We start from the raw sequence: 13,012 nt of genomic DNA on the forward strand, positions 1-13,012 counted from the left end.
TTTATCTTTGTAAACCTCCAAGTCTTTCCTTGAGTGTCTACGGGTTTTATTTTGATCTCCAACTGACTCAGGCTCCAGCCCCGACTGCAGCCCAACTGATACAAATAAAGCAAGAGCAGTTTAAGGCCCCGTTTACACGATAGGAAGACGCAGATATTTTCCTGCGGTTTGGCCTCTCATTTACACCAAAACCCCGTTTCTATCACAGAAAACGATTATTTCAAGAACCTCCGGCCAAAGTGGAGATTTCTGATAACGCCGGTTATGTGTTGCCGTGTCAACTGGGAGAAAGGGCGTTTTAGGTTCTTAAACGTCACATTATGCGCCAGAAAATGCTTAACGTCATGCGAGCGCCTTATGTTTACAGTTTGTTTGGCTACTGATCAGGATTATCATGGATGATGTTAAAGTTCTACTAATTTTTACGTTTGTGCAAACCATTCTGGCCTTATTGCATTTGCCACCCCAAACCTGCTCGCACAGTTCAAAATAGAGGAGCACCACTCTTTCGTGACCGCTCCTGCGTCCAGTATCCACTGACTGTCTACATTTCCCTCTTATTGCCTTCAGTTTCGTTGTGATATGTGCTCGCGTTATCTCCTCCTTCACATGAGGAAAGTCCTCGATTCTGAGGATTTTGATTGGCTTGCATGGCTTTATTCCTTTCCCTACACTGCCGCCAATAGGTTTGGCATAGTTATTATGGCGCTTGACGGCGTATTTATGCGGGTTGATGTAAATGAGAAGTATTTTGAAAACGATGTTGTGTGCACGATGTTATTATTGAAAACGGAGGGGGGGAAATATTCGTTTCTCCAAATACCCGGCTATGTGTAAATGTGGCCTAAGACTGCTCACCTCCACCAAGGTTGAAAAGAAATCTATGTTATCCCAAAGTCTATCACCTATAAAACTAAGTTGTTGCCAACAAAAACACCAAGTATCCACATAACCTTCGTGTGAAAGATTAGGCCAGTTCTGCAGCCCTGTAACTCAGCCGATTCTCAGAAAAAAGTCCAGATAAACAACACGAGAGAACCACCTCACCTTGGTCGTTATTGTGTGGCTGCTGCTGCTGCTGCGAGGCTGGGTCTTTGAGCAGGGCAGCGTACTTGTGCAGCAGGTTGACCAGCACCTCCAGCAGGCCGACCTCCCGCAGCACGTCGCTGAACACCGGGTCGTGTCTGGCCAGCTTCAGCAGCGTCCGTACGGCTGTGATGCTGCAGGCGTGCGACGTGCTGGATTTGAGCAGCACGCTGACGCTGAAAAGCTCCTTACACGGCACGTAGTTCAGGCTGAAAACCACAAACTCCAGCAGCTCAAAGTACTTGGCCTGGGCCTCGGTGAGTTTGGTCACACGGTCTGCAAACTGCGACAGGGTGTGCTGCGACTCCAAGATGAAGTAGTTGGCCGGCTCTGCTGCGTAGACGTTTCCGATGGCATCCAGCAGCATACAGGCCAGGCGGCTTGTTTTGGCCCGCAGGAAGGCATTCTGGAGCACAGCGAAGGCCTGGATATTACGCACTGTGTGGCCTGGAGGACAAAGAAAAGTGGGATGGCATTAGGATAAAACAGATCTAACTCATCCAAATATTAGGATCATTTCATCTGAAATAATCCCAGGTGACGCAACAAGGCCGATGCGAAATAACTGGCAGAAATATAACCACAACTTAAGCAAAAAGATCAAAAGCGAGGGACATAAACTAACTAATAGTCCAACATGGAGGGAATTCGATTGGAAGGTGAAAATGCGTTACTTTTACACTCCGTTCATTACATCGAAATACAGCAATACTACTGATTTATGTTGGGAGTGTGGAGCAGTGGGTGACTCCACTCATATATTCTGGGATTGCCCAAAAATACAGGATTTTTGGAAGAATATTCCAAAGGAAATTAAACAGATTATGGGCATTAACCTCCATCTGGAACCAGCACTTTACATTTTGGGTATAATTCCTGACAGTATGACAGATAAGAGCTCTAAATATTTGCTGAGAATCCTGCTGCTGATAGCAAAGAAGACCATAACAGCTTCCTGGTTGAAACCACAGCCTCCAAGCATAATGCAACGGAGAGACGGGGTAAAAAATGTGTTTATCATGGAAAAAAAAAAAATCACAGCAAGACTACAGTTGAAAACAGACATGTTTGATAAAAGATGGTCATTATTAGTACAGGCAATGCCGGGACTCTAGTTACCTCTATATTCTTGTTTTTCTTTTATTTTTATTAAAGTAATACTATGTAACATTTCTACCTTAAAATAACAGCTTGAAAAAAATTGTGCGGCTAGAATGAATTTTTAATATTACGATTGGCCTGTCTCCTATGCCCTTCGGGGGTCTGAGTTGGAAAAACTGCGCTATGTAACTTTGCTGGACCGGCCCGGGAGCTGAGCGGAAGTACTTCGACTTGCTTTCTGGCACACCTACCGCAAAAACAAATAGACCCCTCTCACGCTCCCAGGTACATTTGATTACTCTTACCTTCTCGGTCGACATAGCTTGCACCTTCTGACTCCTCGCAAACGTGAAACGTGAAAGTGAAAGGGTGTTGTATTTACGACAGTGTAACCGTACATTCCCTCCAAGCCTGTAGGGGGAGCTCCATAGTGGGCTTTTGGAGAAGTTACATTGAATCGCTTTAATTACAGGAGAGTAAGTTCTTTCTTTTTCTTTTTGCATTGTTGTTGCTCTCACCTGTAAATGACTCGTACTTTTTATGGTTGTTTTTCTCACATGTAAAGTACTCATATTAACGCAGATTATTATAGAGCGAAGAAGAGGATTGAATTAGCAGAAATATGACGTAAAGGTGCAAAACAGTGACTGCAATTTACAAAGATCTAGTCAGTGGAAGAAGAAAAAAGAGAGAGAAAGGACTTTTAAAGAACTTTAAGCAAGTATAACTGCATATAATATACACCCCCTCTTTGTTTGTTGAGTTTGAGGTTTGTATGTATATGTCAAATAAAAAATCAGTTATAAAAAAAAAGATCAAAAGGGCAGATCATTTCAGACAACACTCGTCTTGGCATTGTGTAAGTATGCAAACTATTGTGCAGACTGTGAAGATACACAAGCAACCAAACATTTAAAAAGAGGACAGCTACAGATTGTTGATGCTTTACAGAGCCATATATGACGCTGGTATATATTACATAAAATGCCATGAAGCTATATGAAACCCAAAGAGCAGCAACTGCAGAGGAAACACCGAGAAAAACTGATCTAATGCAGAATTATCCTCGGGAGAAAGCACTTAATTGGCCGAATGGCAGAGCTGAGGTGAGCTGATTCTAGGGAAATTAGCAAGATAGTTTTTCTTTTCTTTGTCATTCATTTCTTGTCTACAGATGCGTGCTTTCACTTTACTAAGTCGGCGTTGCCACATTATGGCATCAAAGGGGAAAATAATCTTCAGTTGACACAAGTCAGGACTAACCTTGGTACACAAAAGAAAAAAGAAAAACTTTACAAGATGGATATCTTACACTCAGAATCTGTCCTCCATTTGGGCTGAGAAGCTCGTATGTTCCCATGTACCATTACTCACATGTAGGAGAATAGATGATGAAGCCAACATTGAAATGTTTAGTCTCCACGAGCAGAAGCACACCCAGTAGTTAAGTGAATGTGGAAGGTTAATTAGGCGTGTAAGCAGCCCCTCCGTAACCTGATGGCTTCTGGTAATGACTTCCCCACACAGCTGCATCTGTCATTAGGTGGGTAAACAAAAGCGGGTCTATGTGTGCATAGAACAGGCATTCAAGCGAAAACTATTTGTGTTTTTCTAACAAATTAGAGAGCATGTGACAGTGTTTCACTTTGTCCCAAAAAGGTGAAGACAACAGCCAAATTATATACTCTGTAAAGCCAATTCTGAGCATGTGAGCTTTCCGGGAAAACAAACACATCCAAAGTGTTTATTGCTGTGTTTTCAAGTAGAGACACAAGAGTAAATTCCAATTCAGTGAATTATCAGGCAGAACTCATAGCCATTTGAAGTGCAGCTTTGTTTCCTTGTAAAACAAAGGGAACAAAAACAAAGGGTCGTGTGGAAAAGGTTCAGAAAATGCAACTCAAGACAATTCTCTGAACCACTAAGGCATCTCTGGATTCCCCAGAACCCATCTGTATTCCAGAGGCTTTGAGGCGTTCGGCTCCAGCAGTGTGACAAGCGGCAGAGTTGCCATGGCGTCTGTCAACGGGTTAAGCATACTGGGATCAGCCGAGCATTAAAGTCATTTCAGAGATTAAGATCGGGCACGGAGATAACAGCGGGTGGGGTATACAAGACTTTTCTGTCAGTAATTCCTCACTGTTCGGGGCTCTGGGGCAAACTAAGGTGTTAGTACTCTGCAGATGTAAGAGGCTGATCTGTGATCAGAAAAAAACTCCAGACAGAGAAGGGAGAGAACATCTTCACTTCCTCAACCTTAACTGCCAGTGTGTCCTTGATTTCCTCTGTGGGTGATCATTTTTCCACCATCTGTAGGGAACAAACTGTGTTTGGCTTTGCAAACACAGTGTTATTATGTTGTGCTGGATAATAGCTGTTATTAAATATTGGACAATTATAGTGCATTATATCTTTTAACCGAGCATCATTTATAATTCAAATCAGCCGCAGGACAGCTTAATCAATCTCGTGACTAAAATACTAACAGCTGGTAACTGTAAAGTCCAGACAATTATGGACATTATTATCAGTTTAGGTACCAACCAACGATCGATAGATAGGTAGAGACATGGTTGTTATCAAGGTTCTACGGTGTACCAGCATATTCAGTAGAGGTTGTAAAAACCAACCAACATGAATCAGAACACGTTTTTAATAACAGATTTTATTACATCTGTACACAAACCCCTGGATGGAAAGAAATGTACCATAAACTGGTCAACAGCCCAATTGTTGGGGGGGGGGTCAATTAAGTACAGAGACAGCACGACAGATCTGAATACTCCTCTGGTGAGAGATATACCTGGATACTAATGCAGCTGGCACAAACAACACATTTCCAACCACAACCTCAACACAAGTTGCTAAGGTCATTCGTAATTGCAGCATCTATTGGCTGATTTATTGCTGAAGATTTACAAACTACCACTGATTGAGAGTGGCCCCTCTGGTGACACGATATATGCATTAGAGCTGTGGTAACAGATGTATTTCACTGACAATTATGGGCAAGACATTCCTGAGATATGAAGTAACGAATTAAAAATGTCTGCAGTCTGAGGAGTTTGTTAACCTGTCAGAGACTCTGTTTTGCCACCTTCCTGTTACACTCAGAGGGGTTACATGGCACTGAAAGGATCAGATAATGGCTAAATTACAATAAGATTGAGTTATTAAGTGCATGTAGACACCTTAATCTGACAACAAATTGGAAGCACGTGGTGAATTAGATGTTGCGTTCTGCGCATGCTCGAGATTTTTTCCCAGGATCGGGAACCGGAAGGCGGAAGAGACGATATTACTGTTGTTGTCGCCGTTGGAAAGAAACAAACAACGCGATGGAGAATGCTCCGTTGTGCATCGCGTTTGTGCAACAAGCAGCTCATCACAGACCAAATGTAGAGGGACGTAGCTTCATCTTGCTCTTCATTCGTCATTTTCTCGAATGCCTGAGTTTCCTGTTGTTGTTGTTGGTGGTGAAGAGGTCAACAGGAAGTGGCTCTATTAGCAATAGTTGGAATGGGTACAGCGCCACCTATCGTATCGGAGTATGACATGCTTTGTGCCTCTGATTCGATTCATTCACCGCCATTTATCCAAGGATAATTACCCTTGCTCAACTCATTCTTATTGTAATTTAGCCAATTATCCGATCCTTTCAGTGCCATGTGACCCCACTGAATGTGCTGTCTCACTGACATCAAAAGGACACGTTCCATTTTTCAACTTACTTTGGGCAAATTCCTGACCTGACAAAACAGGAGGAGTTTCAATCAAATATGAGCCAAAATGCCCACTCTCATAGAGGAGAGACCTCCAGCTGACATGCATACCTACACAGAACTGTGATGAAATGTGCATTAACCCAGATGATTAAGGCGAGCTTGTCAACACGGATAAAGTTATGTTAACTACTTTCTCGAGAAGGTAGAACCTGGAAAGAGTTTCTTTCCAATCCTCCATTCACACATTTTCTGCTGCAAAATGAAATGATCCGTGGTAACAAAGCCAGTTTCCTCCAGTGGAATGGCAGGAAGGTGTGAGTGTAAGATAAAACAGACGTCGTAAAAGCTCGTTGCTGGCATCGACATACCTTTCCCAGATGGCTGAGGAAGAACGAATCCTGGCAGCAGGAAGGGAGCTCCGGTCGTCAGGCCAGCCGGTTTCAGCTCCGTCACCCCGTACTTGGACAGACAAGTGACCAGGTTGACCAGGTCTTTTAGTGCATCTTTTGGCTCGTCCTCCTTGGCCTGTTCCAATCTGCAAACAGAGGAAAACGTCATATAGATGTCTGAGGAGCAACCGAGTTAAAGAGCTGGAGGTATAAAGATGTCGGTCGTACCTGAGCATGAGGTCACAGAGGAAGGCGTAACCTTGGCACATCCGGAAGTCATCCAGCAGGGTCTGAGACACACCGCTGGAGTCTTTGAGGAAGCAGGAGAGGCCAACGAACATCTCAACTATCTCCAGTGGGGAGAGATCGTCTGACTGCTGCATATTCTGAACACATGTGGCCAGGCATTCTTTCTCTGGAAATGGGAGGATTGGTGGGAGAGAAGGTGATGAAAGGAAAAGAGAAAAATTGAGAGGTAAGTAGTGAAAAGATGTCCGAAACAAGCATGGAAATCATTAAAAACACATGTGCCCTTGCTTTCATCGTGTATTTATAGGCAGGAAAAGAAATGCATCAGGTAGGAAGTACACATTAGGAGCATTATTCTTCGGTATGTCCAAAAGTTCAAACAAAAACTACTAATACTTTTCACGTGTTCATTTGTGGAAGTCATGGCTGTAGGTGGATGATGGTAACCCATGGATCATCTATGCCTCGCTCAAGATTCACTCTGCAGTGCAAATATTGTCCAAAAAAATAAATAGGTGCTGCAAATAATTGAAATATTTGAAAGAAACATTGAAAAAAAAAAAAAAAATGGATATACAGTATAAGTCAAAAACAGAGTTTGTGCCATTCTTAGGAGCTTAAAAATTCAGTATTCTGAGCAACTTCTTTTCTCCAACAGCCTGAACCCTCTCAGACAGCTTTCTGTCATTTCTTAAAGTCTTCAGGAACAGTTCTCCATGCTTCCCGAAGGACATCCCAAAAGTGAAAATGGTGAAAAAGCAGCCAAAGTCCAAAGAAAAACTTTAACAGACCTTCAGAAAGCCTGAAGAACTTTAGCTTCAGAGCACCTTAAAAGAAACTTTGATTTCTTGGAAAATATATAAAGATATCAGCGGTGGGTCAGGACAAAGGAAAGTGTCAAGAAGTGTTCGATATTTAATTCCCAAATGCAACGAAAATTTCTGCTTTAGTTACCATGACGACTACCCTTTAAACCAAATTTGTTCTTACCCAGTCACAACTACGGCAAACATATCATCACTGCATATTTATAACTAATAAACCCTGGAAGCAGGCATGTGCTGCATACAACAAAGCTGAGTTTACCGTGTATGTACTTGACCACGTTGACGCTGAGGCCATGTCTGGAGATGGTGGTGAGCACCTCCCCGGCGCTCCTCCTCCAGGGCAGGTTGTGGGGGGGGCACCAGGAGGTGATGGCACTGAACAGCAGCTGAAGGTCATCCTTTTGGGCCAGCTCCTCCGCCGGAGACACAAAGGTGCAAAGCTTCACCAGAATCTGTAAATGAGTAAAGGAGAGGTGTTTTTTTTTTTTTTTTTCATTCCAGTCTGAAAATAAACTGATTACAGCTGGAGAAAAAAAACACCTGCTTGCAGAGACAAGTCCAAGTCTTTCGTAAATAAAGACACATATGATGCATTCGTAAACACACTCAAATAACTTAAACAGCCTGATAGAAATCAAGTAATTTATTCTTTTTATACCTCGGTTTCAATCAGCTTTAAGGACTACTTATCAAATGCATTTTGAAAATAAAGAAATTATTCTGTGTGATTGTTTTGAATAAAAAAAAAAAAACATCTGTAGCAGCCACTGTCCTCTGGTCTCTTTACCTGGACAAAGACTTTCTGGAGCAGCGCTCTGCGGTCAGCCAAAGGCACCTCTGCCTGGGTGTGGCCCTGAACCGGAGTCTTCTCCTGATTGGGCGGTGTTGGTGGTGGCGGCGGCGGCTGCGGGGTGGGGCCTACGGGAGCCTCGGCCATGTGGGGCAAGTCAAAGAACAAGTAGAGGCATTTGACCAGCGTGGAGGGAACGGACATCGTTGTCATGCAGTCCACAGTTTTCTGTTGAGGAAAAAGGTGTAAAATCTCATTGTGGATTCCAAAATAAACACGTCGTTTCAGAATAGAGCTCAGAGGGGTCTAAAAGAGAGAGAAAAAAAACACAGGAAAGGGAAAAGAAAGGGAAACATTTGGATCATCTGCACAGCCGTATGTGTGTCTGTGTCGACGTAAAGCAAAGAGCTGGACAAATGAAAACCAAAACGGGGAGTCACGACTCATGGTTGAGTCCCTGTGCGGAAAAGAAGGGTAGGAGTAGCTTTTATAGCCTGTTTATTGTGTGTTTAATCAGCTATACATATGGGTTATATCGTGCTTGTGTGTGTGTGTGTGTGTGTGTGTGTGTGTGTGTGTGTGTGTGTGTGTGTGTGTGCGTGCGCTCTAAAAGCTAAGGACAGGGCTGGAGAAAGAGATGTGCTCGCTGAGGCGAATGATTCAGTTAATGAAATGCTGCCTCCTACAAGCACCAACTGAAAAGAAGCTCACAGTGACAAACTACTTTGCTCTTCCTTTTACTCACATATGACAATAACCACACACACACACACACACACACACACACACACACACACACACACTCAAATCCAGCCACTAAGCTGATCAATGTGGAGAAGGAGTGGGGGAGGTAGCAAAATCACTGCAGAAACACTGAGAGTGGAAGAAGGTAGAGGGGGGGTGAAGGTGATGTTGAGGCAGGATAATGGAAGGCTGGAGCAGCCAACCAGAGAGGCGTGTGTTTACAGGCTGATACAGACTAACTGAAGCTGTTGCAGCCTTAAGAAAAAGCCAGACTGAGAAGAAATAAGTGAGGACAGGGTTATGTTTTATCTTCTAAAGGAAGGAGGTGAGACGGAGTGAGGTGACGTCAGGCTTATGGGGGGCAGCTGCCTGGAGAGTCCTTGGTTTGACTGTCTGAGATGCCAGAGAAAGAATACAAATCCATTAAACCTGTTTTCTTTCTCTCACACACACACACACACACACACACACACAAAGGACTGTGCTGAATGGAAGGTTATCCTTTTGTCCTCCCAGATCGTAGGTTTTGATATCAATCAGTGACAAAAAAATAAATAAATCAAGGCCTCAGGCTTGGGTCAGGACTTTCAGAAATTGTTCATCAATTTGTCGCCTTTGAAAAAAAACATTTTTTTAAAATAACTTTCATGTTTCGAGCATTTTCTCCTCGGATTTAAATAGGAACTCCTTGTCTTTGTTCCAGCTCCAGTAGATCGTGAGCGGCTGAATCAATCGAGACCTCCCGCACACTAAACGCCCCTAAAACCTGAGGGTTTACCCTAAAAACCTAATGGAACGGTCAAAGTTTACTAAAAACCTTTATTCCTAAGCCTCTGATGTAGACAGAAAATCCACTCAGAACTATAAATTTAAACACAAACTAAATGAAAAGTGTCCATTTTTATTTCCTGACAGAATAAGATGTGCTTGTTTACACATGAGGAAGCCAAAATGAATGGAGCTTTGCAAAGCTGTGTCTACACACTTCGATGTGGCCTTTCAGTGAAGCATCTAGTTTTCAGAGGACACTGTGACAGCCATAATGAAGCGCTATAGAAATATAGCACAAAATTCACTCAAATTTTCTCTAAAATTAGATATTGTGCGGCTAGCTTGAGACGGGAATGAATAAATCAAGGAAACGGCACTGAGAAGAGAGGCTTCACCACACGTCTGGAGAGAGGAAGTGTTGGAGTGAACAACGGTGCATTTCTGCTGTGCAGCGGAGCAGGAGAAGCAGCCAGCCAGCAACGTTCCCCGCAAGAACTCCAAAGGAATTCAGGCTAAAAAGTTCAAAAGATGTCTGCTGGCAACAGAACAAGAGGAAAGAGACAAAAACAAGAGCTCAATGTCTGACATTTGTGTCGGTGTGCAGTTTGAACCAGAACACCGGGAAGCTGCTGTGTTGAGATTCAGAATTATGGGGAGTCGTTTTGCATATATGGAAAAATAAATAAATAAATCACAGTTTTAACTCAATGTCATTGATTGAAAATGTTAAAATGCGCCGATGAAGCTATTTGTGAAGAATATGGAGGCATTAGTTGACCATATCATGACAGAAAAGTAGAGGTTGGTTTGACAACAACCTTATTTCAGGACGAGCTGGGATGGGTTAGGTGGGAATTCTTAAGAAAGTGTCTTTGGTTCTTATAGCAAATGGAGGACTGCGACCATTCATTTTGCCACTTTTATTCATGTTTTCATCTTTTATGGTTTTTAGGGTCATTTTTAATCACAGGTCCACCAGTGTGACATCCAAATACGCTCAGTAAACAGCTCACTGGCATCTGGCGTCACTCTGCTCTTTGAACTGTGGATTTATTTTCAAGAAACACTGGATTCATTAGACTACCCCCTCCCCCACTACAGCCTAAATTTGATGATTACAATTAGCAGGTTAGCATCTCAGCTTGGAAAAGAAAAACACTACCCTCCTCAGATGAAACATTTGTGTAGTTCATGAGATTAATGTACAGCAAAGGCAGGAACACTGAGAGCTTTGTGCACCACCGACCTCCAACAACCTGACACAGACGACTGTACAGAAGGAACTGCAGCTCGTCCGTCAGCAGCTCGTCTGACGTAAGGATCAATAATTAATAAAAACAGAAACGCTTCCATTCAACATCAGAGGAGAACTTCATGGCAGCTCCACTTGGACTGCCGCTTTTGTTTTCCGGTAAAGCGCAGCTTCACTGTGCAGACTAACATCCTGCAAGCATAAGCTTACACAACATTCAGTCACTGACTTTCATCTTACACTGGAAAAAAATCAAAGTCTTACCAAGTATATTTGTCTCATTTCTAGTCAAAATATCTCATTACACTTAATATAAGACACAACTGCCTAACAAATACTATTTCAGCCAGATATAGGGACTTGTTTGAAGACAATAAATCTGGAATATCTTGTTGAATGAAAAAGTCTTGAAAACAAATTGTTTTGAGTCGGATGAAACAAGCTTTTTTTGACATTTGAAGAGGTTTTTAAGCTAATTTCAAGATCACTTTATCTCAAAAGTCCCAAATATCAAGCCGATTTTCACTAGTTCCATTGGCAGAATTTTTTGCTTATTTCAAGCAGAAACGTCATGTATTTGTTGTTTTTCTTACTTATTTTTGGAGGGGCATTTTGTCCAGTGTATATGTCGGTTCGTTGATTTTTTTAACAATGAGGTCACAGAGAACCTGTGTTAAGAATACTTTATCTGAGGCCCTTTATGCTTCGTTACCTCTGTTTTTGTGCTCGACACCACATGATTGTCGAAGGAAGTTTGAATGAAATCCCAGAATTAAATACGCTGATGACTCTGACTGTCAGTCTGCTGCAGCAAGTTTAATACATGGTGTAAGGATTCATATCTAGATGCTTATCGACTTCAGCCGTAACTCTTCTTCTACGGCAACGACTCGTATCGAGTATTTGGGCACCATCTTGGATGATAAACTGACCTTTGATGCCAACAAAGGACCAATCTTGTTTAATGATCTTTAAAGATCATTTAAAATACATCATTCATCCTTTATTGATTCAGTTCGAACTTTGATCTGCTGGTTTGATAACAGGCTTGGGAAAATATTACTGCCATGCATCTAAACAGCGCTGGATGTGTGTATGAGACCGGAGCCACCACAGAGGGCAAAGGTCATCGTGGCCAATGTTAATCCCTCGCTTCCCTCAGAGTTCTGCCTCCTGCCATCAAGGAGGAGCCGAACAGATACTTCAGATCATTGGTCCCATCAGCTGTTGGGTTTCTTAACAAGCTAGATAATCCACTACAATCCACTACATTCATGGATCGGATCAAATCTAATCATTTAAAAAAAAAAAAAAAAAACTTAATAGTAATTCAATAAAAGTGACACTGATTTGTCAACCAAATAGCCTAATTAGTCAAAATGAAACTAAACCATTAAATGTTTTTCCTTTGAAATCGAACAAAAGTTTGCTCATATCTGCAAATTGCATGTTTATAACACATCTATCTATCTATCTATCTATCTATCTATCTATCTATCTATCTATCTATCTATCTATCAGTAATGCAGTCAAGTTTGGAAAGATATGAAGCTGTTGCAGTAAACTCAGTTTAAGTGATGCTCCTATATTTTGTGTTGGTGCTCAAAACATTTTCCGTTAAGTGAGCAAGGCCCCAGTTGTGGTTAAATTTAGTCTGGGGCCCTGGGACCACGCCACTTTCTGCTTGGAGAGCAAAGAGAGGAGATGGAAATGGCTCAAAGAAATAAAATCTGTGGAAAATCGTCTCCATTTCTTACATGCTTAATCTTTATTCACAAATGTAAAAGGAATCCCTCAAAAGCAAGGAGCTCACACATACACACCAAAAAAAAAACAAATGATTGCAGTAAGCACAACATGGACGCACATCTGGACCACTAGCGTTTGCAGTGAGTGCTGCGTTTTTCTACCGACCTGCCCTGAGGAGGCCAACAGGTTGATGGTGGTCAGAAGCATCCAGCCGCGACTCGCCTCCTCGCTCTGGTTCACCTCCAGGAACTGGACTATTGCTCGACTGGCTGCCTCTGCAGAAGCAAACAAGACAGACGTACAGTCACACAGATGGAGAGGGACACCTT

General features: G+C 42.4%; 1 protein-coding gene across 6 annotated transcripts in view; it reads right to left on the reverse strand.

Annotated features, from left to right (window-relative positions):
* wdfy3 (WD repeat and FYVE domain containing 3) overlaps nt 1-13,012 on the reverse strand; it is a 114,094-nt gene that overhangs the window by 73,752 nt on the left and 27,330 nt on the right. For all 6 annotated transcript variants that reach the window (XM_075467259.1, XM_075467260.1, XM_075467256.1 and 3 more), the window contains exons 4-9: nt 12,849-12,958; nt 8,165-8,395; nt 7,637-7,829; nt 6,530-6,716; nt 6,281-6,447; nt 1,048-1,533 (exon numbers count right to left, since the gene is read on the reverse strand). In XM_075467259.1, the coding sequence (XP_075323374.1) occupies nt 1,048-1,533; nt 6,281-6,447; nt 6,530-6,716; nt 7,637-7,829; nt 8,165-8,395; nt 12,849-12,958 (1,374 nt within the window). The remainder of the gene's footprint in view (nt 1-1,047; nt 1,534-6,280; nt 6,448-6,529; nt 6,717-7,636; nt 7,830-8,164; nt 8,396-12,848; nt 12,959-13,012) is intronic.

This window comes from Odontesthes bonariensis, chromosome 6 (genome assembly GCF_027942865.1).
Source record: "Odontesthes bonariensis isolate fOdoBon6 chromosome 6, fOdoBon6.hap1, whole genome shotgun sequence".
NCBI lineage: Eukaryota > Metazoa > Chordata > Actinopteri > Atheriniformes > Atherinopsidae > Odontesthes > Odontesthes bonariensis.